Below are 25,875 nucleotides of genomic sequence, written 5' to 3' on the forward strand. Positions count from 1 at the left end.
TGTCTTTGTCTAAAGCTAAAAAATAGCTTAAAGTTCATTCTTATCCATTATTTTAAATTAAAAAATAAATAAGTCCCCGGAGCATTTTGGTTAGATAACTCTTAATGGGAATACAAAATAATATATTTAACAATCAGCCTTATATTAGTAACTGTCACTATATATATGTCAACTTAATTACCTATATATATTTATATTAAAGTGAATGTTGTGTGTATAATAAAGAATTGTACGGAAGAATTAATATATATTATGATTAAAGATTAAAGACATGTTCTTGTGAACCAAAATATATAAATAAAAAGTCATGTTACTTTCTCTGTCTGATGATGAAAGCAGAGAAGAAGTCAATAAATAAATTAATATGCAATTCAAAGACAGATAAAACTTATATATCCTATGAATTATAATTAAACACCCCGTCATCCAATATATAACAACAATTTATCTCATGTCTTCGCCGCCGCCTCCCGGCATCTCGTCGCCACCGCCGCCTTCAGTCATTTCGTCGCCACCGCCGCCTTCAGTCATTTTGTCGCCACCGCCGCCTTCAGTCATTTCGTCGCCACCGCCGCCTCCCGTCATCTCGTCGCCACCGCCACCTTCAGTCATTTCGTCGCCACCGCCACCTTCAGTCATTTCGTCGCCACCGCCGCCTCCAATTGTTTCCTCGCCACCGCCACCTTCAGTCATTTCGTCGCCACCGCCGCCTCCAATTGTTTCCTCGCCGCCTCCCCCTCCCAATGTTTTTTCACCACCGCCCCCTATTGTACTACCCCCACGCTCTCCTCCTCCATTACCGCCGCCTCCGCCTATATCAATACCCCCACGCACTCCGCCGCCGCCGCCGCCGCCAATTGTTTCCTCACCACCTCCGCCGCCTCTAATTGTTTCCCCACCACCGCCTCCTATAGCCCCCTTGGGCTCTCCTCCGCCGCCCCCTCCAATTGTTTCCTCACCACCGCCACCTCCTATATCAATACCCCCACGCTCTACTCCGCCGCCGCCTCCAATTGTTTCCTTACCACCGCCTCCTCCTATTGTTTCCTCACCACCGCCGCCTCCAATTGTTTCCTCACCACCGCCTCCAATTGTTTTCTCACCGCCGCCTCCTCCTATTGTTTCCTCACCACCGCCTCCAATTGTTTTCTCACCGCCGCCTCCTCCTATTGTTTCCTCACCACCGCCTCCTCCTACAGCCCCCTTGGGCTCTCCTCCGCCGCCCAGTCCAATTCGTTCCTCACCACCACCTCCTATCTCACCTCCTCCCAATGTTTTGTCACCACCGCCCCTTACAATTGTTTCGCCGCCACCACCTTCACCGACCGGATCCCTCGTCGAAATTCCTCCGGCGCCACCGTCTTCTAAGTCGCCTGGCATATCGATTGGTCTTATAGCTGGAGTTGTGGTGACAGGGATTGCCTTTTTTGCAATTTTATTGCTTTTGTTCTTATATTTACGGAAGAAGAAGAAAAGAGAAGTCCAGGATGATGATCATGATTATGTGCTCCGGCCACATGGACATACTGGTGAGACTCTTTTGCATATTAGACAACTTAATTATTTGAAGTCAAATTTTGGTAATAATAACATAGTAGTTAGATAAACTTTTACAGAATTCACAAATTTAGTTATAAACTAAATATATTTTCTTTTTATATACAAATTTTATAAAAATATGTTTAATTTATGTATTTAAATAAATAAATAAAAAGTAAGGAATTTAATTAGAGCAGCTATTTATAGTTCAAACAAGAACCATTAACATTTTATTTTTGTATAATATTTTAACTTAATAATTTTATTTCATATATAATAAATAAAATTATGATTTTAATTTAATTTCATAATTTAATAAGATTTTAATTTAATTTATATAAAACATGAAACCAAACTATATTGATTATCAAAATATTTAAAATATTAACTTTACTCTCTAATAAATTTTCAAATTATTAAAAAAGATTAAAAAAATATTTTGTTTTATAAAGTTTAGTTTAAGTGAGAGACTAGATTCTCCCTCATAACATTTTACATGGAAACAGAGTTAAATTCATAATTTTGGTGGTGTAATTAAATAAATATATTATTACTTTAAAATTAAAATTATTATATATTATAAATAAACAATATCTATAAGAACTTGTTTTTTAATTTTATTTAAAAAGTAGATAAAAAGAAGTAGTCCAAGTTAATATATTTTTCATTTCTATATGAGGTCATAATCTTTTTTTAATTTATTTATTACTATTCTTTATACTTTACCATCTTAATTAAAATTTATTCAATTCTTAATTAATTATTTCTCAATTGATAGCAATATGGTTCAAATTAATGAAAATTTCAAATTATATTTTAAATTAATAAGTAACAAAATATTGTATTGCTTTTTTTTTTAATAATTTGTAAAATTATTAAAGAGTAAATTAGTCAATATTTAAACATAGTCCTCATTAGTGCTCAACTCTGTAAACATAGTGTAAGAAATCAACAAATTAAATGTACATTAAAGTTTTAGTTCTTTGTATTAAAAAAATGATTAGAAAGATCTCTGATTATTTAAAGAGATATACATGATAAATTATACTTAATCAAATATCTAAAATAACTAAAAAAAAATAGACACTAAAGTTAAACAGTAAGAACAATCATATGATACAATTGCTTAAGAGAACTCTAAATTTGGAGATCTATGAGGAAGGACCAATAAGAATTATTTGTTTGATCACATGTTTGATAGAATGCTTTCCAAAAACTCTCTATTCAACTGTCACGTCACATACTAAAAATTCAATAAAACTGTAAGCTAGCGCCAAAAAAAAAAATAGTTGACTTTAATTTCGAGATAATTTGTTCTTAGATTGAAAAATTAGTTACAAATTATGCACACTTTATAGCGTCACAATCGATAATCTTTAATCTATTTATATGTTTAATTTTCATAACCTCAAGGAGTTCAACCCAAACAACAATGGATTCATAATGCACCAGCCACTATTCACCAAGATCATGCCTTGGCCATGCCTCCGGCACCATTACCATTCATAATTAGCTCCAACTACTTGGGAAGTACCAACAAAACTGACCCATATGTTTCCCCTAGATTAAATATGGATAATGCTCTTAGTTTCAAGAACAAAACATTCACCTACCAAGAATTGGCAATGGCAACCGACAAATTCTCGGATAATAACCTCCTAGGAAAAGGTGGTTTTGGATACGTTCACTTAGGTGTCCTCGACAATGGTAAGGAAGTCGCGGTTAAGCAACTAAAAGATGGAAGTCTTCAAGGGGATCTCGAGTTCAAGACCGAGGTTGAGATCATAAATCGAGTTCATCACAAGCATCTAGTTTCCCTTGTTGGCTATTGCATCACTTCTTCTCAGAGATTGCTTGTCTATGAATTTGTTCCCAACAAAACCTTACACTTCCATCTACATGGTACAACAAATATGTGTATGTTTAATTACTTACTCAATTATTAAAAAAAAAAATTAACCTTTCCCATTTTTGGGCATGGAAATTATATGAAATCCTAAAAAATTGTAGAAAAAGGAAGGCCAACAATGGATTGGGCAACAAGATTTAAGATTGCGGTTGGGACGTCAAAGGGTCTCGCATATTTACACGAGGATTGTAAGTCTTTTGAAAATACTTTATTTTATAAACTCGAATCTAGATTCATTTTTCTTTTGTTGTAGGCCACCCCAAGATCATTCATCGTGATATTAAAGCGGCCAATATACTTTTGGATTTTAATTTTGAACCTAAGGTTTGCACTTATGGTTGTCTAAGCATATATATATAAAGCTTGATATTTGATATACATTATTTTTATACATAAATATTTGTGCTTAAAGGTTGCAGATTTTGGGCTGGCTAAATTATCTTCCGATATCAAAACTCATACTCACATTTCCACACGGGTAATGGGTACATTTGGGTAAATTAAAACTCTATTAATTAATTAACCTCCCGTTACTGATTTAATAACTAAGTTCAATTAAATAAAGTGTAATGTTTGTCTACTTAAATGAATCTAGATATTTGGATCCCGAATACGCTTCCTCCGGAAAACTTACTGAAAAATCGGATGTTTTCTCCTTTGGAGTTGTGCTTTTGGAGTTGATAACGGGAAGACGCCCAATCGACAGATCGTCGAGTAATGTCTATCATCTAAGTTTGGTAGATTGGGCCAGGCCATTATTGACACGAGCATTGGACGTAGAAAGTGACAAATGGGAATTTGACGACATCATTGATTCGCGGTTGGAAAGTGAATATAACCGCAATGAGATGGTCCGAATGGTTGCTTGCGCTGCAGCTTGTGTACGTAGAACCGCGAAACTCCGCCCATGCATGAGCGATGTGAGATGCCAATGATATTAATTTCCTTTTATATGTACTATAAATTGATATATGTTAATGTTTGCTATATGTTGTTTACAATAGATAGTTCGAGTTTTAGAAGGGGAAGTATATTTGGTAGATCTTGAAGAAGGGCTTAAACCGGGCTATAGCGCATACCATGGATCGCTTGAAAGCTCAGATCAATATAGCATCAACCAATATAAAGAAGATTTGAAAAAATTCAAAAGGATGTTAATGGAGAAAGGCGGGGAAGCATCCAGCAGTCGTGAGTATAGTAGTGGGACGACAATTAGTACGAGAAATGGTGATGAATGAAAAGAAGAAGAATCGCAAATAAAGGATCGATGAATCTCGAGAATGGATGAACTTTAGCATAATTGATCATTTGTTCAATCGGTTTTATCCAAATGTGTTTGTAATCACACCAAACTTGGAGGAAACATACACTAGAATTATTTCTCCTATTAAGAATAAAACTTTGGATAAATGATTCTAGTTTCAACCATTAACTTTGGTTATTTTATGAATATTTCCTTATCAAATTTGTTATCTCTTTCTCTTTTTTTCAACCATTAAAATCTTTCATGTTCAGACAACAGATATTATCAGACAATAGATACTATCGATAAAAAAAGTGACGAATGCAATTTTAATCAACATTTCGAATAGAAAGATAAATGGATAAAGGAACAAATTTGACTTTAACCAAGTTTGTGAATCAAATTGAAATTTCCCAAATATTAAATTTGACTAACCAACATGTATAATGACCATATAAATTTTCAAAGGACAATTATTCATTTATTCATTTGAACAAGTAAATAAATTAGACCGACTAAAATAGAGGGAATATATAATTTACATAATACAAGTGTGAAATATGATATAAAAGTATAAACTATCTCAATCTAATTCTATTAGTTGAACAAGTAAATCTTTAATTATTCATTTTCATGAAGAAGACTTTACATTAAACTATTCAAAAACAACTCTAAATAAACTAATATTAGTATTAGGAACATTAAAACAATTGAGATAGAAGAGAATAAGACATCAGATAGGAGCGAAAGACTTAAGATTTTCTTAATCAAGGATAATTCATCTGAACTATGCATCTAATCATCACTTGCCCAAAACTCTTCATAAATCAAATTTTAAATCAAAAAACAAAATGAAAAATTGAATATTAGCTAGGCCTCATAGATAAGATTAGATTAACAACATGCTGTTAATTCAGACATATGCTTGTCAATTTTTGAATATAATCATTGGCCACAATTAAAAAGAAAACAAAGTATATATAGAAATGGACTCAGTTTATGGGTGGTGATATATCAGTATGGTCGTCAAGGCATTTCTGCCATTACGTCGAACGAGACCAATCATATAATCGTCATAGTCCAAATGAATATCAACATTTACAAACTAATTAAGAATCTGAATTCATCAAGAAGAACAAAATGAAAATATATATATACATAAGATTTAACAAGATCGATTGAAATGGCTACCTGATAAAAGGGATTAGGTATAGCGTGCTTATATAGATGACCGACAGGATTAGGGTTTCGTTTTAGTTTTATTTGCTAGGGCTTTAAAAAGCCTCTACAAACTATAATGGGCTTTTTGGGGGTTAAAACTAAGATGTTTTGTTTTAATTTGTACCGCCCATCAAATTATATTTTATATAAAATCACTTATAAACAATAAGGGTTTGTTTGTTTCACTCTTTTTATAATTAGTTAATGATTATGTATATTCAGGGCCGGCCCTGGGTAAACCCAGCAAACCCTTGGGCTAGGGCAGCCCACTCCTCATGACAGCCAAATTATTAAAATTAGTAAGATATTTTTATTAAATTTGTTATAATTTTAAACAAAAAAAAGTGCTGTAGCTTAGTAGTTAAAGATAAATATTTAAAATATTTAATTAATTGTGAGTTCAAATCTCATTACAAATTATTTTTAAAATAGACTTAGGCAACAATATTTTCAATCTGATTTTTTTTTTTACCCGAAGCTGGGGCAGCCCAAATCTCAAGACCAGCGCCAGCGCCGTGTATATTATATAACTAATTATATGAGTTTGGCAATAGTGTCTTAGAGAATAAATAAATATTACAAGTGGACTTATCATTGTGATATTGAGTTTCAATCTTATTTAAATAAATAAAATTAATAAATAAATAAATAAATTACTTGATATAACCATATAAGTTTGAAAAGAATCTGAATGAATTTAAATATTTTTTTTATAAAAAATTAATTCTCATTAAATTTAAATATAATTACATATAAAAAATAAATAATAAAAGACAACATTTATAAAATCAAATATAAATTGATATAGTATAAATAATGTACAAAAATAAAACTACTAATAAAAAATATTTAACAATTATTCAGTTTGTTGATGGTTCTTCAAAAAAAACAAACTCATTTAAATTTTTAAACGAAAAGTGTTAGAGTAAAGTAAGTCGAACAAACTAATAAAATAGTGTTAAAAAAATCTCTACTGAATATTCTTTATTTTTAGCCTATGATTGGTAAGTAATGTTAGAAAAAGTCTTACCAAGTAAAAATTTATCATATTAACTAGTGAAAAATATACATAAACAATGTGATGATACATGTAAGAGATTCTCAACCTGAAAGATTAATTCTTTATTAAAAAATAAAAAGCTTATATCCAATTATTTTGTCTAGTTTGATGCTAAGAAAATAACGAACACATATTCGATAAATGATGACTAACACAATTAAATTGTATGAATAGGAAACGGCTCAACAACGACTAAGAATATTATTCAGATTATAAAATACGAAACGTAAAAACTGATCCGGTTAAAAAAAATGTTGGACCGAACAAAAATAAAATATTAAAAAAATATATTTTCAATCATCAATGATGTGTGTGACAAGTAATTCTGATTTTGAAGTATACGTATCATTATTTTATCATAAATGAGTGTTATAGAGAGAAATTGAGGAAAAGAACGAGAAATGAAATAAAGTGGCATATTTTATTAGTTGGAAAAAAAATAAGAAAAGAGATTGGAAAAAAGAAAATAATATATGAAAGTAAATATAGAGAAAAATAATTAGCACATGAAATTAAGCAATGTGTCACACTAGTTTTTTTTTTTTTTTTTTCCATTTGTATTATGTCTACAATTTTAAATATGGTGATAATTAATTATGTATAAAATTTGTATCAAGGATCAATGAAAACAACCAATGGATATACTATTTTAAACATATTTGTTCAAAACATTAACATCTCTTAATTTTGTGCCATTCCCATTAAACTGCGTCCCACCTCACAATTCTCTCTTCTTCCAGACAGACAATGATCAAACAAACAAAAAACAATCTCTCCAACACACCAAAATCAAAAGAAAAAACAAAAATCTGAAAAACCCTTGTCATCATTTCCATCAAAATTCCATCTTCATCTCCATCTTCTTCTCTAACAAGGGTTTTTCTTCCCTAAAGAAACAAATTAAGCATAATAATTGAAGGCATATCCTTTCAATCGTTTCCCATGTTGTCACCAATTACCAAAAGCGTGATTATCTAAGCAAACCATGGTGGAGAACAGGATTATATCAACAAGGTCATTCAATTGTAAGAAAATGGTTGATATTCCCGGCCGCCATACCCATAGCCTCGACACTGATGTTTCCGACGACAAACTTAACGCTGAAGAACCAATAGAAGAAATCGACTTAACTCTGACATCTTCGTCAGATGATACCGTCGCCCCCGCCGCTCCACGTTTGAGCAATGACAGCCCCGCCACCACCGTTTCTAGAGACGGAAACGGACCACCTTCAGGTAATTAACGTACATAATCACAATATTCGAATTAACCCACAATTTCAATCTTAATAATTTTGTTGTTTTTCCTTTAGATTTGGATTTGCTGAAAGAGAAATTTGCCAAGCTTTTGCTTGGAGAAGATATGTCTGGTGGTGGGTCGGGTGTATCGTCAGCTTTGGCCTTGTCAAATGCTGTTACCAATCTTGCAGGTTATTATGATTAGATGATCTTCTAGTCAATTACATTTCAATAAAGTTAATCTTGTTCTTTATTTGATTTGATGAAGCTTCTATATTTGGAGAAATAAAGAGGTTAGAACCCATGAATGGAGAAAGAAAAGCTCGGTGGAAGAAAGAATTGGAATGGCTTGTTTCTGTAACAAATCAAATTGTTGAACTTGTCCCTTCCCAACAAACAAATAGTGATGGAGTAAATATGGAGGTGTGAAATCTCTTGGTTTCTCATTGTATCAATGTTGAATATATATGTAAATGGAATTGTTGATTCTACAGATAATGACCACTAAACAACGACGGGATTTGCTTATGAATATACCAGCTTTGAAGAAACTTGATGCTATGCTAGTAGTAAGGAACTAGCCTTTACTTATATCTATTTATTTGTCATGAATATTGTAGTTTTAACAAACATGGAAAACAGGAGTGTCTAGATAATTTCCGAAACCAGAGTGAGTTCAGTTATGTGTCGAGAGATGCAAATGAATCGGAACAAGGAGTTCAGAGACAAGAGAAATGGTGGCTACCGACGGTTAAAGTCCCTACTAATGGTTTGTCTGATGTGTCACGCAAATGGATGCAAAGCCAGAAGGACTGTGTTAATCAAGTTCTTAAGGCATCCATGGCCATCAATGCTCAAGTCATATCTGAAATGGATGTGCCCGATAGCTATATCGAATCCCTTCCTAAGAATGGAAGATCCAGCCTTGGAGATTCATTATACAAGAGCATTACAGCGGATTACTTCAATCCTGCTGAATTTTTCGCAAACCAAGACTTGTCTTCAGAACACAAAGTTCTTGACCTGAAGAACAGGATCGAGGCATCAGTTGTGATTTGGCAGAGAAAGATGCATCACAAGGATGGAAAGTCTTCCTCGTGGGGTACATCGGTTAGCTTTGAGAAAAGGGAGATCTTTGAAGAAAGAGCAGAGACTATCTTGATGTTACTAAAACAGAAATTTCCAGGATTACCTCAATCTTCACTTGAAATCAGCAAAATCCAGTACAACAGAGTAAGTAAATGAATTATTTGAAAAAATGTTTGATCATTCATTCATGCATGTGAATGAATGAATGCAGGATGTGGGGCATGCAGTTCTTGAAAGCTACTCAAGGGTGTTAGAAACGCTGGCGAATACAGTCATGTCTCGGATAGAAGACGTTTTATACGCGGATGGTCTTGCACAAGACCCTTCACAGGAGGCCTGTGAATGGAAGGCTAATGGTGATTCGGAAGATGGGGTGCAGAGGGTTAGTTCTTCTGGAACACCGACATCGACAACTCTGTTCGATGCCATGGGATGGAATCTGGATGCTAATAAATCGCCGGCTGCAAAGGAAGAAAACGGAAAGTCACCAAATAGCAAACCTCCTATTGTTGGGTCTAACAAGAAATTATCTTACATGGAAAAGCTCGAGAAATTGGGTAGTTTAAGAAGTCCAACCCATTATGCCTAAAAGAGAAATTACCAAAAAAGAAGAAGAAGAAGAGTCATGAGTCTGTCCATATTATTATTGTATCATTATTCCATCTAGTTTTGGGAAGGAAAGTATAGTAGAAAGAACCCATTTTCGATCATCTTTCATTCTTGTAAGTTATAACCCAATTTGATTGCACCTGCAGCTGTAAGATCAAGCTTAGTTCAAGGTAACTTAACCATGTCATCTATTCTCTTCTCTTTATTTTGGCTAATCATATCATGTATAAAGTAATTCAATTCCTTACTAGTATGATTTAAGCTTTATTCCAAATTAAGGTTCTTTTCTTTCCTTTTGTGTAAATTTCATTTTTCAATTCAAGAAAGTTCATAACTTTAGGGTCACATGTTGCTCATTTTCCCCACTATTATATGTTAGCTAGGATGGTGTTTGGACGGGAAATTTTAATTTAAATAGAGTTAAAATTTAAATTTTGTTTTGAGTTAGACTTAATGCTAATCTTCATTATTAAATAAATTCTTTGTCAAAAAAAAATTCTATAACTTTGTCATTCTTTTATTTTTACTTATCATATGTTAGATCAAATCTTATATGACTCAAAAATAAAATTAAAATACCAAAATCTTCACGGTACATTAATAGAACCTACTGTTAATTCAATTTGGGCATTTGATAATGAAAATAAATGAGATAATATTGTTTATAATAATTTGATAAGCTTTATATATGGATGTATAAAAAAAACCTTGACTTAAATACAAAAACTCTAAAATTTATTTAATAAAAACAATCATTGGAGATAAGTTATTGTTTGTAAAATAAAAATACTATTAATATTTTTACTTACAATTTTGATAAATGTATCGAATTTTCTTATAGAAAAAAAAAGTGTGTATCGAATTTACTTGGTAAAGAATATCATATTTATTTAAAAAAATATTACATGAGAACATTATGAAGTTTTATGGTTAAACCTCACTTTCAAACTCTAATTTCAGACATTTAAAAAAAAAATCTGAACTAAAATACTCAAAAGTGTCAAATCAAGTAACGAAACAAAAAAAAATAAATCATATACATGAAAAGAGTTAATGAAGTCAATGAATTGAATTGGGTAACTTATTCTAAAATAAGTTATTATTTCTAAAAAATATACTTATAGTTAAAATATCAAATATATTTTATAGTGATTCAGTCAATTGACTCTGTTCTTGCCTGAGTTCGGTATCTTTTTTTATTTGATCTATAGAATTTGTTAAAAAATCTAATAATGCCTAAACATCCCACATGTTAACAACTATTACAAAATAGTTTTTAATAAATATTTAATTTTTTTTAATATAATCTCGAACTCTTTTAATATTTATCATCAATCTCATAACTTAATTATTAACTAAAATATCATTTATAATTTTTTTTATCATGATATGTTAATAAAATAAAAATTGAAGTAGTAAAATTAAATTTTTTATTTTACTACTTGACATTTAACTATAATTTCTATTTATAAAATAAGACTGTTTAAAAGAACTAGATAAAATGTAACTTGGGATGTTGATCATTAAAGGCGACCAAAATAGTACTGAAATCATATAGAGTTGATTGATGAGTCGCGTCGGAACTCTTGAAATTTTGTATAAGGCCTTAAGGCTCAGTTCTAGATAATAAAAAAGTTTCTAAAAGAGTTTCTTGATTAAGAATCCTAGCCTCGAATGTGGATCCCTCGCACCCGACTGAGAGTTTTGCGCTCGCGACCGAAGAGTTCTAATCCGCGACCGAGAGGACTAGTCCTAGGGCTTGTTTGTCTAGAATTTAAAAAAAAATTAAATTAGGCTCCAAACTATTTTCTAAAAATCTGGAAAAAATAGAAATCAATTTCAAAATAATTTTAGAATATTTTCATAATTTTTTTTTTGATAAATTCCTGTTTACACTCTTTGATCGTTAAGAAAGCTTTTGGGATCTTCAGATCCAAGCTTTAGAGCCTAATATGAAATTTTCGAAAAATCCGAAGCTTTGAGCTTCAATGGCGGATTTTCAGCTTTCGAATCGGTCTTAAAGATGGACGGTGGAGAAAGTTTCTTCTTTGCAAAATCAAAGACGAATCTTCATCCTTATGCACATTTGGGCATTCCATCAGGGTTCCGTCAAGCGTCGTTGCGTTTTGATGGACGACGCTAACGTCCAGTTAGGTGATCAAGTGTAGTGCGGGCGCGCGTTCCCTCTGTTGCAGCAAACTACGTGGGCGCGCCTAGAGCGTTAGATGGAGATCTGATGCTCATCCAGCGGACGCGGTTTCGTCTATAGCCATCTCACATGATTTCGTCTACACCCGATTATTAATTAAAATTTTATTTTAAAACCTTTAGGGATTGTTTGAAATTGATTTTTCTTTTACCATTTTGGCTTTAATTTTGATCTTTTTAAATATACAAAATATTAAAATAAATATGAAAAATATTTTATCAATTTTTTTTTATTTTTTTTATTTATATATTTAGGATTAAATAAATAATTTTGGGATGAAATAAGTACCTCATTTCATCTTAAATTATTTATTTTAATCCTTTAATTTTTTTTCTAAAATTATTTTAAGATCAATAAGTACAACATTTATCCCCAAATAATTTTATTTTTTATATTGACAATTTTCCTTAATTATTTAGGTTTTAATTATCACAATAATTAATCTAATTAATTGTTTTAATTAGGTTTTGGCTATGGGGTTAATTATTTTGATTTTATTTATTCAAAAATAAATCAAATTAATTGTTTTCATTTTTATAAATTGGTGTGTAGATTTTTAGTGCTTACAGCATACAAAATATTTTATTAATTTTTAATTAAAAAAATAATCTGCGACTATTTCATTCGAAGAAATAATTTTTAATTAATTTAAAAACACAAATTTCTTTTAATAAAATTGTAACTGGATTATTTTAAATTCAAAAGATTATTTAAAATTGGTCATAAAAATTAATTATTGTTATAATTAATTTTAAAATGTCAAACACATTTTTGTATAAATCTTTTATAATAATATTTTATTAAAAAAATTTACATACAAACCGATGTTGAAATTTCTCAAACCTCGAGCTTTTTCTAGACAAGAAATTTCCGGAAGTTATAATAATAAAAAATATATATATTATTTACATATTAAGATATTGATTGAAAATGTAAAGAACTCCATTATGGGATGGGCTACAAAGAGACTATCTTATGCTTATCGTAGTGAACTTGTCAAGAAGGTGGTTATGAGAACTATTGGTTATTGGGCGCAGCAAATGGTTCTCCCAAAGAAAGTCATGAAAGAGCTTAATCAACTTATGAAGAATTTCATTTGGGAGAGCCAAGGGCGTGGATGCAAGAATGTGAAATTGCTTGATGTTTGTAAGCCCAAGGAAGAGGGAGACGTTGATCTTAAAGATAGTATTGAATGGAACAAAACTCCCACTTATCAGCATTTCTGGGCGTTAGAGAAAAAAACAAGATTCAATATGGGTTCGATGGGTGCACTCGAGGTTCATAAGAACGAAGGTCAACATTTGAACGTGCAAAATTAAGATAGAAATGACGTAGTCTCTAAAAAGGATTATGAAACTCAAAGATAGTGCTAGTAAGATGCTCAAGATTCATATTAGAAATGAGATTGAAATCTTGTTTTGGCATGACCCTTGGTTCGAGAATCAACTAACTATTCTTAATAGAGATTTTGTTCTTACTCGAACTAGGAGGAAATCTCATTTGGCTACTATTCTTCAAGTCAAGAATGGGTTATGGAACAATCTTTTGAGGAGTATTCCAGAAGGAACGAGGATCCTTGATTTTATATTTTCTTATCATTTTAATGATCGTAAGGATTCTCGAGTTAGGGTGTTGAATATGAAGACATGTTTTCCTCGAGGTTAACATGAGATGTTGTTCGTGCTAAAGGGGAGTTAGTACCATGATTTCATTTGTTGTGGTCTTCAAAAGTCATTCTTAGTCACCAATTCATCTTGTGGTTGGTGTTTCATAGAAGGCTTAATAGCGATATCGAATCAAGAAGTACATGAATATTCTGGATTCAAGTTGTCTTTTATGTATAGGAATGAAGAGATCATAAATCATATTCTTGAGGGCTGCCCATTTTCTTCTTTATTTTAGGATAAGTTTTCCACATCCACGAGTCTTCTTAATTTTTCAAGAGAATTGATTGATATTAAAAATGTTTCTCTCATCAAGATAAAGGGTAAAGACTTTTCTTTAAATGTCTTTAAGTGTTTATTTGGCAATATTGTTTATCACATTTGGATGTACTGTAATGCGAGAGCTTTTTTCTAGAGTTCGAAATGATATTGAACAAATTTGGAGAGATATCATTTTTTTTTATAGAAACTCACTTATTCGAATGTGCACACATTAACTTTCAAATTTCAAAAACAAACAAACTATCCATTCAATATATATATATATATATATATATATATATATATATATGAGTTTGAAAAGTTAACTTACTAAATTTTAAAAAAAATATTTATTCAGATTTTAACTTAAATTAATATTTTAAATGATTAAACAGTATAATATTTTTATTTGAAAAATATAAAAAAAAATATTTAAAATTATAATTCAAAACTAAAAAAAGTGAAATTTAGAATGATAAAAACATATCAATGGTTTAAATTACATTACAATTTTAATTCTAATTCTTAATCTTATATAATCTATCAAATACCTGAGTGTGTTTGGTAGTCATGAAATTTGAAATTAAATTAGAGGGTCAAATTTCAATTGTTAGGTTTATAAAACATTTAAGATTTAAAATGGAATTAAAATTTTAATGAAATTCAAATTATGTTATAGTGTGTTTTTATAATTATCAATTCCACTCTTTCTTATTTTGGAATTGTAATTTTAATTTTTTTTCTATATTTTATAAACAAAAATATATTATTATTTTATCATTTATAACACGTTTAACGTGTTAAACCGTCATTTTTTTAATTTATAAAGTAAAAATGTCGAACCATTTTTTTTAATTGAGTAAGTTAACCTTTCAAAATCATATATTTTTTTAATTTAGAAAGTTAATTGTATTTTGTTTTTGTTTTTTTAATTTAGGGAGTTAACATACCGAACCAATATTTTTATTTATTTATTTAGTAAATTAAATGTCGAACCGATATTTTATTTTTCATGAGAATCGACATTTACACAAAAACTTTTGATACTCGAGTTATCCTAATAGGTTGTGTCAAATAAATATCTTAATAATATATATGCAAATTATTTTTATTGTATTTTTGTTTCAAACATAAAATTTAAAATTAAATTACAATTCTAAAGTTTTTCAAAAAATAATAATTAAATTGTAATTTATCGTCAATTTTTGTAGAATTAAAATTACAATATCATTTACAATTTTAATTTCACATATAAAGTTTTTTATTAAAAAAATTATTTTCGTACAATTAATATTAATTTATAAATTTATTTAAATAAAAATAAACTATATATTCATTAAAAAAAATTGTCATTCATCCATCTTATGGCTAACTTTGAGATAAGAATGAGTACTCGTATATTCGATACTTTTGGGTATTCGATGATCAGGTTCAGGTATTTTATATCGGATTCGGAATCGAGATTAGAAATATGGAGTAAAATGATTACTCAATCGGGTTCTGGGATAAAGAGATTGTGAAATCGAAATCCGATACCCAAAATATTAATATTAAAATATATATTAAAATTTAAAATGATCTATAACATCATTTTAATTTATCTTTCATATAACTTATAATCTTCACATTATTTAATAATAAAAAAAATTCTCTTTACTCATGCTTCATTTTTTTCAAGTGAAACAATCTTTTCAATGAATTGGTAACTATGCGGTGGCCACTGATCGGAAGCGGTGGATGAATTGTAAGATGGACGGTGTCATCAGCAGTCATCATCACTATCCTTGACTCATTGGTCAATGTTGATTCCAAAGCAGGTGCTGTCACTTTCCCTCTCTGTTTTTCACTTGGGTGGGGACGGTGGAGTGAAACCACCCAAATTCAAACACCTGTATTCTGTGCATCTTACCAATTTTCTATTGCTTTTCTTGAAGCTTCTCTCGCCCAGACTTCAGATTCATCTTTCTGATCTGTTTTTTAACTTTCATTCCTCATCTTCTTACTTACTCATCAACTCCACTTACTATTCAATTCAAGGTATATTTATTATCTTCACTTACTCTGCATCTTGTTCATTCTTTCTTCAATTTAGTTCTGCTTCCATGCAATATAGATAGTGAATATAAAGAGATTCAATCAAGTTACAAAGATCTGTGTCTTACTTACGTTACGTAGCTCTTGCACCCTTACTAAGTGATCTGTTAGACTATAACTAAACTGTGATATGTGGGTTCGTCTGCGTGAATCTTCATCTATATCCAAGCGGTTACCTTCAAGGGATTCAGAATCATCTGATGTAGAACAAAGTTCAGGTAAATGCGCCAATCTTTTACACAATAATAATATGGGCCAAGATAATACACATCCTAGATGGAAGCATTCATTCCCTCATGTCATTGCGGCAACCATTGTATCCTTCCTGTTTGGATATCACATTGGGTATGTTCCCATTTTCAAATTCATGTTCCAATTTCTTCTCATATATAGTTGTTAATGAAACCATTAACTATGCAGAGTTGTTAATGAACCATTAGAAAGCATCTCAATTGACCTTAATTTCAGTGGTAATACATTGGCAGAAGGTATTGTTCATTTCAGCATTGTCTTTTTCCATTTTCTTCGACTAAGATTCTTAACAAAAACAAAATCATATGTGAAATTGAAGGTCTGGTGGTGAGTATATGCCTAGCTGGTGCCTTTTTTGGGTCATTACTCAGTGGTTGGATTGCTGATGGGGTGGGGAGGAGAAAGGCTTTTCAGTTGTGTGCGCTCCCTTTGATTATTGGTGCTTCCATAAGGTATTATTAACTGCACTTCTTTCCATATTATCATCTTATTGGTCAACCCAAATCTAGGGTTTAGAATAGTTGAGAAATTGAGATGAAATAGGATTGGATCTTGTATACCATAATAGTTATCTACCTTCTTGTTTTGTGTGGAAAGTACTGATATGCTCATTTTCAGTGCAATGGCAAATAATTTGCCCAGTATGCTAATTGGAAGATTACTGGTTGGGATTGGATTAGGAGTGGGGCCTCCTGTTGCATCTCTATATATTGCCGAGGTAAAGAGTTCAACTATTACCTGCATGAGAAATGATGCACAAACGGTAATCTTACCCTTCTCTAATTGTGCTTTCATATGGCAGATTTCCCCGGCTTTTGTTAGAGGTACATATGGTAGCTTCATTCAAATTGCTACATGTTTTGGACTAATTGCGGCTCTGCTCATTGGAATCCCTGTCAAGAGAGTTGATGGGTGGTAAAGAAAATAGTTTTAACTTCTAATTAGTTACCACTTACCTACCTATCTTTGTGGTCTTGATGGTTTTTTCTCGCTTGGTGTTCACAATTGAATGACCTTTCTGGTTAGGTGGCGTCTCTGTTTCTGGGTATCTACAATTCCAGCGGTCATACTTATCATTTCCATGATCTTTTGTGCTGAGAGTCCATATTGGCTGTACAAGGTTTGTCCTTCTGTAGTTCTGTTTTCCCTTCCATTTCATATTCTTCTTCTGATCTGCTAGTTTTTTATGACCTTGTTTGCGTTTGATTCTATAGCCTGTGTTTGGATGACAATAATTAAAACAAGGATTAAAATTTTAACTTCAATTCTATAAAAATTGGCATTGAAATACAATCTAATGTCCATGTTTGAAAAAAGTTATAGAATTGTAATTCTTAAGAGATCTTTATTGTTTTTTTCCTTACTTTTTTTTCTCTGTTTTAAATGCTTATAGGCATCTAAAAATCGTTTTCAAAGATAACCAAACACAACTTAATGAAACGTGTGATTAAGAATTGAGGGATAGCGTGGGGGCATGAGGAACATTGTAGGCAGGGTTGAAAACTTGAAATCTGTGATTAAGAATTGATTTTCTTTGCTAATTTAAGTGAAATTGGAAGTAAAAGGAGCACACTTATCTTAATTCCGTTAGAATTCAAATTCAAAATTCAATCCCACCTTTTAAGTGCTTAAACAAACTTCAAGAATTGGCACCCCCAATTCCAATATCAATGCCAATTTTTCTATAACCCAACACAACCTAAGAATTTGTTTTTTGTCTGGCCTGATGCAAAACCTCCGAAAATATATTCAATTTGTTGAAGCTGCAATTATTCTTATGTTTTGAGCACTACTGGTGCATGTCATATTAGAAAAATATGTAGCATAAATAAGATAAACTCAAATTTTGTTGCATAGTTGTGTATACAAGTGTTTTTCATGCTGATGCTTCTTGTTGGTTGAATAGCGTGGTCGGATTTCTGAAGCTGAAACAGAATTCGAGAGGCTGTTAGGAGGATCACATGTCAGTTCGGCAATGACAGAATTGACAAAGTCTGACAGAGGGGATGACTCTGACTCTATAAAGTTCTTGGATATATTTTCTGGTCGTCATTCCAGAGGTACCTGCATAGTTTTTCAACTAGATTCATGAGAATTGTGACTTTGTGACCCTTCAACTGCTTTCCTTCCTTCTCCCCATGAGTGTGGATATTAATCGTTCATTTTGCAGTGGTTTTTATTGGGTCAACCCTGTTTGCTTTACAACAGCTATCTGGAATAAACGCGGTCTTCTACTACTCATCAACTGTTTTTAAAAGAGCTGGAGTATCGTCAAATCTGGCAAATATTTTCATAGGAATTTCCAACTTCTTAGGTACATGAGCTTTATTTAGTAGCTTATGTTGGTTCTGTTGTTTGACCTTTCAAAATCTATTTCAGGATCTATTATTGCCTTATCTTTGATGGATAAATTGGGGAGAAAGGTTCTACTTTTATGGAGCTTCTCTGGCATGGTAAAAAGTGATATAGTTTCAATTTCAACATTCACTAGTCAGTTAAAAGTTTTTGGCTATCAAGTTATAAGAAAATCGAGAGATACGAAGAAATAGATTTATCATTACAAATTACAACTCCAATCAATTCAAGATGACCTCATGCATTTATTTGGTATACTCACAGGCTATGTCAATGGCTCTGCAAGCAACTGTGCCCGGCCTATCTTCATCGGATATTACGGCTCTTTACCTATCAGTTGGTGGAATGTTGTTGTAAGTATCATGATCCAAATTATAGTGTCTAATTTCTTTTTTGCTTGATTTGGTATAGATATTTTTCTAGATCGGATCATTGTGAATTTTTACTGACATAAAAAATGTATATTTTTTACCTCATGAAAAAAAGTTTGTTAATTGTACTAGATGATGATGCAGGTTTGTTCTAACATTTGCTATTGGAGCTGGACCTGTTCCAGGTCTTCTCCTACCAGAGATTTTCCCTAGCCGTATACGAGCCAAGGCAATGGCATTTTCTATGTCTGTTCACTGGGTAATGAATGATGCCCATGACTTTTGATGGTATAATTATTTGAACCATATTCTAGAACTTGTTTGTTCTAACTTTACCAAATTATTGGTGGTCCAGGTGTTCAACTTTTTAGTGGGATTACTATTCTTGCCATTACTTGACCAACTTGGCCCTCAGGTATTGTACACCATATTTGGTACATTTTGCTTGATGGCAGTGGCTTTTGTCAAGAGAAATGTTATGGAAACAAAAGGAAAATCCCTCCAAGAGATTGAGATAGCTCTTCTTACAGAAGATTAGAATGAAAGTAATGTTCAAATATCATGCACGGGTTAAAGGTCTAGGATAAATAAGACACGATCATATATAGAAATACTCATGTTTCGGTTTTGCTATTCGTTGATAAAACCTCAGCCTAATTGAAGGAAAGAATATTGTCTGTAAAGTTTGAAAAAACCATTTGATCCTTCAACTTGTACTTCTAAATGAAATCTCAATTCTTTATAAAATAGTGATTAGTTAATAACAATACATTATACTAATTTATGCTTGTGAACTGAAGTTGAGATTTTTTTTTAAAGTAATCAAGGGTTCGAGGGACCACACAACATGTTTCAATTCAAACTTGAGACATTTAGTATTTTCAGTTCGCTCATATTTATCGAGCATAAGAATAACTCTAATCAAAGTAGAAATAACATGATTAAGACAAAGGTAAATTAGGAAAGTTTTATGGCCTTTCATCAGCCCCAAAGCACATACAACAACATAAATAATATTACAACACACAATTGTTCCCACCAAGAACCATGCATATAGTATCAAGAGCAGTCAGCCTTAACAAAAGAAAACAACTAATTTTTTTTTCTTTTTCCCAGCAGAGTGACTGCTCATGATATTATATATTTTTCTTGACGAAACCAATCTATATCTAGCTAGCTACATACAATATTGCCGCGACACCCAAATAGGAAAAAAAAACGTACAGTCGAACATCTAGTTAGCTAGAGGTTTCTCTATCTGAAACCTCCCCCGATGGCTGGGGTCCAATAGTCCGCACCATTAATGCTGGTCTCGACTTGCATTGTGCATGATATTGGAACCAGACACAGACCCCTGCTCCTCAGATCTTTCTTTTGCTCTTCATCATGACAATCCTGCAGCTGAAGAAGAAGTCAATTATTAAAAACAAAAAACATACCATGAGGGTTGGATTGATCATGGAAACACACCAAATTAAAGTGTTTCATTATAAAATGAAGTCAAAGTTTACCTGATGATGATCAGATGTTCCTTTTCTCTTTATGCAGTGGTCATTTAGCAGCTGTAAGTACGTGCAAGAAATACAATTACTTTATTGCATTACCCTCTTAATTAATTCATTTCAATATATCAAACTTTAAACAAATATTGTAAAGCTGCAACTGCTAATAATTTAATTTAATTGTTCTTCCCAAAGGAGTTAAATATGGATCATATATACCTGACCAGGATCATCAGGAAACAGACAGTTTCTTTCCCCTTGGACCTAAAATTTTTAAAAAAATAAGAATAATTATTTTAAATACACAAGGAATAAACTTGAATACTATTATAAACTACAAATCTGACCAATTAATAAAGCATTGGTATACTTAATTACTGAAAAAGATAATGTAAAAATTGACCTTTATGAGGTTCTATGGGATGACTTTTCATCTTCTTAATAAAAGAAGTTAATTTCACCTTAAATTAAATCCCTCCTATAGATACGTACTATGAATATAATTGTAAAATCCATTACTCTTTCTATGCATTTTAGAAAAAAAGAAAAAGAAAAGAGAACCCACATGATATATAGCTCAATTCTAAATATTAAAATATATTTACTTTAATTTTATCAATTTTAAATACAAAAAAAAATAATTCAATCAAAACCCAAATAACCTAATTACTTTTTCATCAAATAAAATATATATATATATATATATATATTATTTTAAAGATGCTTGTTAAAACTAGAACCACAAATTAAGTCTACTATTTATTCCGGTACCTCTTATCCATTCATTCAAAGTTTAATATTTCAGAACTAAATTCCTATCAAAATTCATAGAAACATATTCTAAAAAAAATCTTGAATGGGTCTTTATCAGAAAAAGTAAATCTTGAATGGGTCTTTTTCAGAAAAAGTAAATCTTGAATGGGTTTTTCTTGATTTGAATTTATATATATATACATGAATTAAGTTAATTAGTTTTTGTGCATAAGAAAATGTTGGTAATTATAGGAATATAGCATCTTACAGGCTGTTGGTGGCTGATGTTTCCTGCTCCACCGCCCAAGTAAGGCAAGCTTAGGGCCTACAATTCTCAAGGGGGAAAAGGAATATTAAGGAACACGACAAAAATATCTAGCACTTCAATAACTGCAACAATAAATATGTTTTTTTCCATATTTTATTTATTTAATTATAAAAGAAAAAAAGAAAGAAAGAATGGTCACCTCAACTTGACTCTGAAGGAATCTAATATAACCAATAGCTTCTAACAGGACAGAAGCTGTGTCAGTCTGCAGAAAGAAGTAATACAAAGTTAGCCATGCTTCTTCTTCTTCTTCTTCCCTCCATCCCTTTTCATTTCATCAAAACCCTAACCATAATATGAACAGAAATACATTTTTTACCTTCCCAAATGGGGAGACTATCTGGTGAAGAGTTGTTATTCTATCACCTAACTTCTCCTTCCTCACCTGTTTTTATTTATTTATAAAGATCATCATAAATTTTAGGGCTCAAGTCTAGTTATATCAGACATAGAGAATAAAATATAATGAAAGATGTTAGAAATGGACAATCAAGAAAGACAATTCATTCTAGTCCAAATATACATGTGAAATAAAGAAGGAATGTTTTGGATTACTTAATAGATTTATTGAATTACCTTGAACGTGGCCTGGCCCTGAGTTGTACAAGGCTGAACCCTAGCTTTTTTAACTGCCCCACCCGTGCCTGTGCCTGTTGTACTGCTGTTACACTAATTCACAAAAATACATATAAAAAAAAAATAACATCAATTTTTTAATATAACACATTTTTAATGTTGTCTCTAACTTGTTAGGAATTTCAACAATTAATAATAATAATAATAATAACAATAATATAATCAAGTATTAGTTTTTAATGTAAGAAGTTAGCATCACGATATGTACCTCTGAAGAGCGATCTGGCGGAGGATGTTTGGGAAAGTCGATGGCTAATTTGTTGGTAGAGAAATTCAACATGTTATTGTTAATATTGCTGATCAAGGAGTTGCTAACACAATTAGACTTTGGAGACATCATCTGCATCGACCAATTATTATTAGCAGCGGCTGGCTGCTGAAACTGATCATGATCATGATGATGATGAACCACACTTCCAGCTCCAGCTCCATGCCCATACACTGAGTTATTATAATTTCCTAGCTTCTCTTGCTTTATTTCCTTGACCAAAGGAAGATGATGATGATGATGATTATGATCTTCAGCTTGGTTCAACACATGGTGATGATGTTTTTCCCAATTCTCAAGTTTCTTGCCTAATTCAGACTCACATTTATCTTCTTCATGTTCTCCCATAATCCCATCCCTACAGTTCATCATCACTGATTCTCAATCATGTGTATATTTATATTCATGTAAGTACATGAATTAGGTTAAGGTCATGAAGCTACAAATAATACTAGTCAAAATGATTTGTTTTCAAGTATACATATTGCTTGCTTCTTAATTAATCTTTTTGATATGTGTCTATAGATCCTCATGAGAACATAAGGCTGTAAACTTTTGAATCTTAAAAAATTACCCATTTATTTAATTAGTTGGATAAGCTACAAATGAATGAATTAGAGAGATCTAGAGAGAGAGAGAGATAAGCATATATATACATGAGAAGTTGGCTCCATGACTCTGCAGATTGAAGCTCCTGGTTGAAGTTGTATTCTCCATGCCAAGTTGAAGTAGAAGAAGAAGAGGAAGAAGAAACGGTTGTCGACGGCGGCGGTGGCGGCGCGTGCAAGAAGTGAGCTGGGAAAAAGCTTGAAGAAGGCAGCTGAGGAAGAAGGGAAGTAGTAGTAGTAGTATTGGAAGGTGGGTTAGGTCGAGTCATGATCATATTATTGGTATTGTTCCACCAATAGCTAGGGTTTCCGCCGGAGACCATAGTCTGCTGCACCGCCGCCGGTGGACTCTGCAAGACTCCACGATTCATCTTTTTTTTTTTCAGTGAATAAAAAACCCAAATTCAAAATTAATCCTTATTTCATGTGTTGTATTTCTCTTTGGATTACTTTTCCCTCTCTATCTAGATGCCCTTTGTGGAAAACTTTGGACTTCTTTCTGATCTGATCACTAAATTTGCAATAAGTAAGAGAAGATATTAATCTTCCTTTTCTCTCTCTCTCTCTATTGAAAGAGATGATGGGGCTTTTGTCTTTGTTCACTAGCTGGCTCCTTTCTTTATTAGCTTTCCTTTTTCCTTTGTCTTTAAATTTTTTTAATTTGTTTTTATTTTCTAGTCTCCCACTTTTCTCTTGCTTTTACTTTATTTCAAAGTGGCCGGGAAAAGTTGGCGTAGCAATTTTCTTTTTAAACAGAAAGAAAATTTAACAAAATTATTATTATTTGAAAAAAAAGTTTAAGGTAGTTAAGTGATAATAGTGGATATTCTCATCCTAATGTCTTGGGTTTGAGTTCGTGATGTGATAAATTTTGCGATTAAATGATTATATGTGTTTGCGGGCTACATGTTTAATCCATTGTTCTATTTTTATCCCTCTTCTGGCCTAGCGACAACGTAAATATTATCATCCTAAGGTCCTAGGTTCGAGCCCGTCAGGTGACAAGTTCTGCGCATAATTAAATGGTTAAAAGTGTTTGCGGTGTCATATTTTTATCCCCTCATCTAGCCTAGCGGCAATGTGAATATTCTTACCTTAAGGTTTTGGGTTCGAACTCGTCATGTGACAAGTTCTGCGCTTAGTTAAATGGTTAAATGTGTTTCCGGGTTACATATTTAATTAATCTGTTGTCCCATTTATTTATTTTTAAAAAAAAAATAATGATTCCTAAAATATTAAATATCACAAATTTGATTCTCACTTAGAATACATTATATTGAAATGGTATCTCTATTTAAAAAAAAAAAATTAGTACAAACTTTTATTGTTAATTTTCAATAAAAAAAATATATATATATACAGGTTACTTAGATGTTTAATTGGTTTAATTTAATTATTATTTTAGCTGAGTATTTGAGTGATGGAATATAGTTTAAAAAAAGTAAGATGTGAATACAAAGTGGTTTGGTAAAAATCAAACAACCCAATTCTCATTAGAGTCCTTGTTACAATGCTTTTTCAAAGACACTTATTTTGAAATCAAAACATTATTAGATGAAAACTATCAAGATTATTTGTATTAAAATATTTTTGTGGGTATTAATATTTAAATTTTATATAAATAAAGTTTTTTTATCCCTTCAAAGTATGATAATTTGGAAATGGTATTATTCTTTAAAACAATTCATATTTTTACTCTTGTTTAAATGATTGATAATTGTAAAAAAGGATTATATTACAATTTTCAAATAAACCAATACCAGCCCTCTCTTGATCCATTAAAAGAGCAAATTAAGGTCATTATTAACCAATGGGTAAACAAAATCATTGCAATACAAAGTCGTTATAGTCCTGCCAAAAAGTTAATCAAGAATAATATAAAGAAATCAAAATATAAAATTAAGGCTAAAATGGAAAATAAAGTCCCAAATTAAGGTTCTCAAACACTATTTGAAGCAGTTTTTTTTTTTGTTTACAAATTTGCTAACTCACACTCGTATGCATAAAAGAGACCAATAAGGAAAGTTTGTCATTAATGAAATGAGCTTAACACCTTAATGACAACAGAGTGAAGGTAGAGCTTATAAATTCATGTCTTCTCATGCCCGACCAGTTAAAAAAAATAACAAAGAATTGGATATTAGTAATAGGGTTGTAAATGAGTACTCAAATTGCCTTATAGATGCTTGTGAGTCGCTCGGTCAAAGCTCGATTTGAGTTTGACTTTAACCAATTTCGAGTCGAGCTCGAGCTTATAAAATTTATAAACTTATTCGAGGCTCGTAATAAATAATATATTTTCTTATTTATTTTAATATTAAAAATTAAAATTAAAATAAATATTTTTTCTTCACATTTTGAAAATTTAATTTTATTCAATTTTTTCTAGTCGAGCCGAGCTTATAGTTAATAGTTGGGTCAAACTCGAGCTCAATTTTATAAATCCACTCGAGTTCGTATTCGAATCGAGCTAATAAATACTTAATTGAGTCGAAGTCAAGCTGAGCAAGTCGTTTGTTAGTGATGGGCTTCTTATTCGATAATTTTTTATTGAATTAATTAAACCATGCAATGATCAAAGAAGTCCTTGAGAATAAAGATGATTATATTTGAAGCAACCGGATTATTCGAATGAGTGTCTTCCACAATACACATTCCCTCGGAAC

At 31.5% G+C, this 25,875-nt stretch overlaps 4 protein-coding genes, 1 non-coding gene and 2 pseudogenes across 7 annotated transcripts; 4 read left to right on the top strand and 3 right to left on the bottom strand.

The window, feature by feature from the left end:
• The first annotated feature begins 432 nt into the window (after positions 1-432).
• On the top strand, positions 433-1,606 carry LOC124924757 (leucine-rich repeat extensin-like protein 3). Its single transcript, XM_047464751.1, has one exon. The coding sequence runs from the start codon at positions 452-454 to the stop codon at positions 1,604-1,606; it is 1,155 nt and encodes a 384-aa protein (XP_047320707.1). The 5' UTR covers positions 433-451.
• A 1,358-nt stretch (positions 1,607-2,964) lies between these two features.
• On the top strand, positions 2,965-4,686 carry LOC124924758 (annotated as a pseudogene).
• Positions 4,687-5,416: 730 nt separating this feature from the next.
• Positions 5,417-5,506, bottom strand: LOC124928259 (annotated as a pseudogene).
• A 173-nt stretch (positions 5,507-5,679) lies between these two features.
• LOC124928260 lies at positions 5,680-5,773 on the bottom strand. The gene has a single exon (XR_007098479.1). It is a non-coding gene; the product is annotated as a small nucleolar RNA Z43 (small nucleolar RNA).
• A 1,961-nt stretch (positions 5,774-7,734) lies between these two features.
• Positions 7,735-10,158, top strand: LOC124926816 (rho guanine nucleotide exchange factor 8-like). Its single transcript, XM_047467123.1, has 6 exons — positions 7,735-8,207; positions 8,285-8,401; positions 8,479-8,633; positions 8,705-8,779; positions 8,853-9,443; positions 9,511-10,158. The coding sequence occupies exons 1-6, from the start codon at positions 7,958-7,960 to the stop codon at positions 9,886-9,888; spliced, it is 1,566 nt and encodes a 521-aa protein (XP_047323079.1). The 5' UTR covers positions 7,735-7,957; the 3' UTR covers positions 9,889-10,158.
• Positions 10,159-16,115: 5,957 nt separating this feature from the next.
• LOC124925533 (probable plastidic glucose transporter 2) lies at positions 16,116-19,838 on the top strand. The gene is made up of 12 exons (XM_047465568.1): positions 16,116-16,481; positions 16,557-16,624; positions 16,708-16,840; positions 17,007-17,106; positions 17,191-17,303; positions 17,415-17,508; positions 18,295-18,448; positions 18,559-18,702; positions 18,768-18,841; positions 19,008-19,096; positions 19,259-19,373; positions 19,470-19,838. The coding sequence occupies exons 1-12, from the start codon at positions 16,267-16,269 to the stop codon at positions 19,650-19,652; spliced, it is 1,482 nt and encodes a 493-aa protein (XP_047321524.1). The 5' UTR covers positions 16,116-16,266; the 3' UTR covers positions 19,653-19,838.
• Positions 19,839-20,043: 205 nt separating this feature from the next.
• On the bottom strand, positions 20,044-23,794 carry LOC124925534 (transcription factor bHLH68-like). 3 transcript variants are annotated; one of them, XM_047465570.1, is made up of 9 exons: positions 23,258-23,794; positions 22,542-22,959; positions 22,274-22,366; positions 22,017-22,082; positions 21,837-21,902; positions 21,638-21,694; positions 20,836-20,880; positions 20,626-20,676; positions 20,044-20,509 (listed from the first exon to the last, which is right to left on the bottom strand). In XM_047465570.1, the coding sequence occupies exons 1-9, from the start codon at positions 23,578-23,580 to the stop codon at positions 20,369-20,371; spliced, it is 1,260 nt and encodes a 419-aa protein (XP_047321526.1). In that variant the 5' UTR covers positions 23,581-23,794; the 3' UTR covers positions 20,044-20,368. The 3 variants fall into 3 exon arrangements, with proteins under 3 accessions (XP_047321526.1, XP_047321525.1, XP_047321527.1); XM_047465569.1 differs by having other exon boundaries at positions 20,044-20,515; XM_047465571.1 differs by lacking the exon at positions 20,626-20,676 and having other exon boundaries at positions 20,044-20,515.
• Positions 23,795-25,875: the final 2,081 nt, after the last annotated feature.

This window comes from Impatiens glandulifera, chromosome 2 (genome assembly GCF_907164915.1).
Source record: "Impatiens glandulifera chromosome 2, dImpGla2.1, whole genome shotgun sequence".
NCBI classification, from domain to species: domain Eukaryota; kingdom Viridiplantae; phylum Streptophyta; class Magnoliopsida; order Ericales; family Balsaminaceae; genus Impatiens; species Impatiens glandulifera.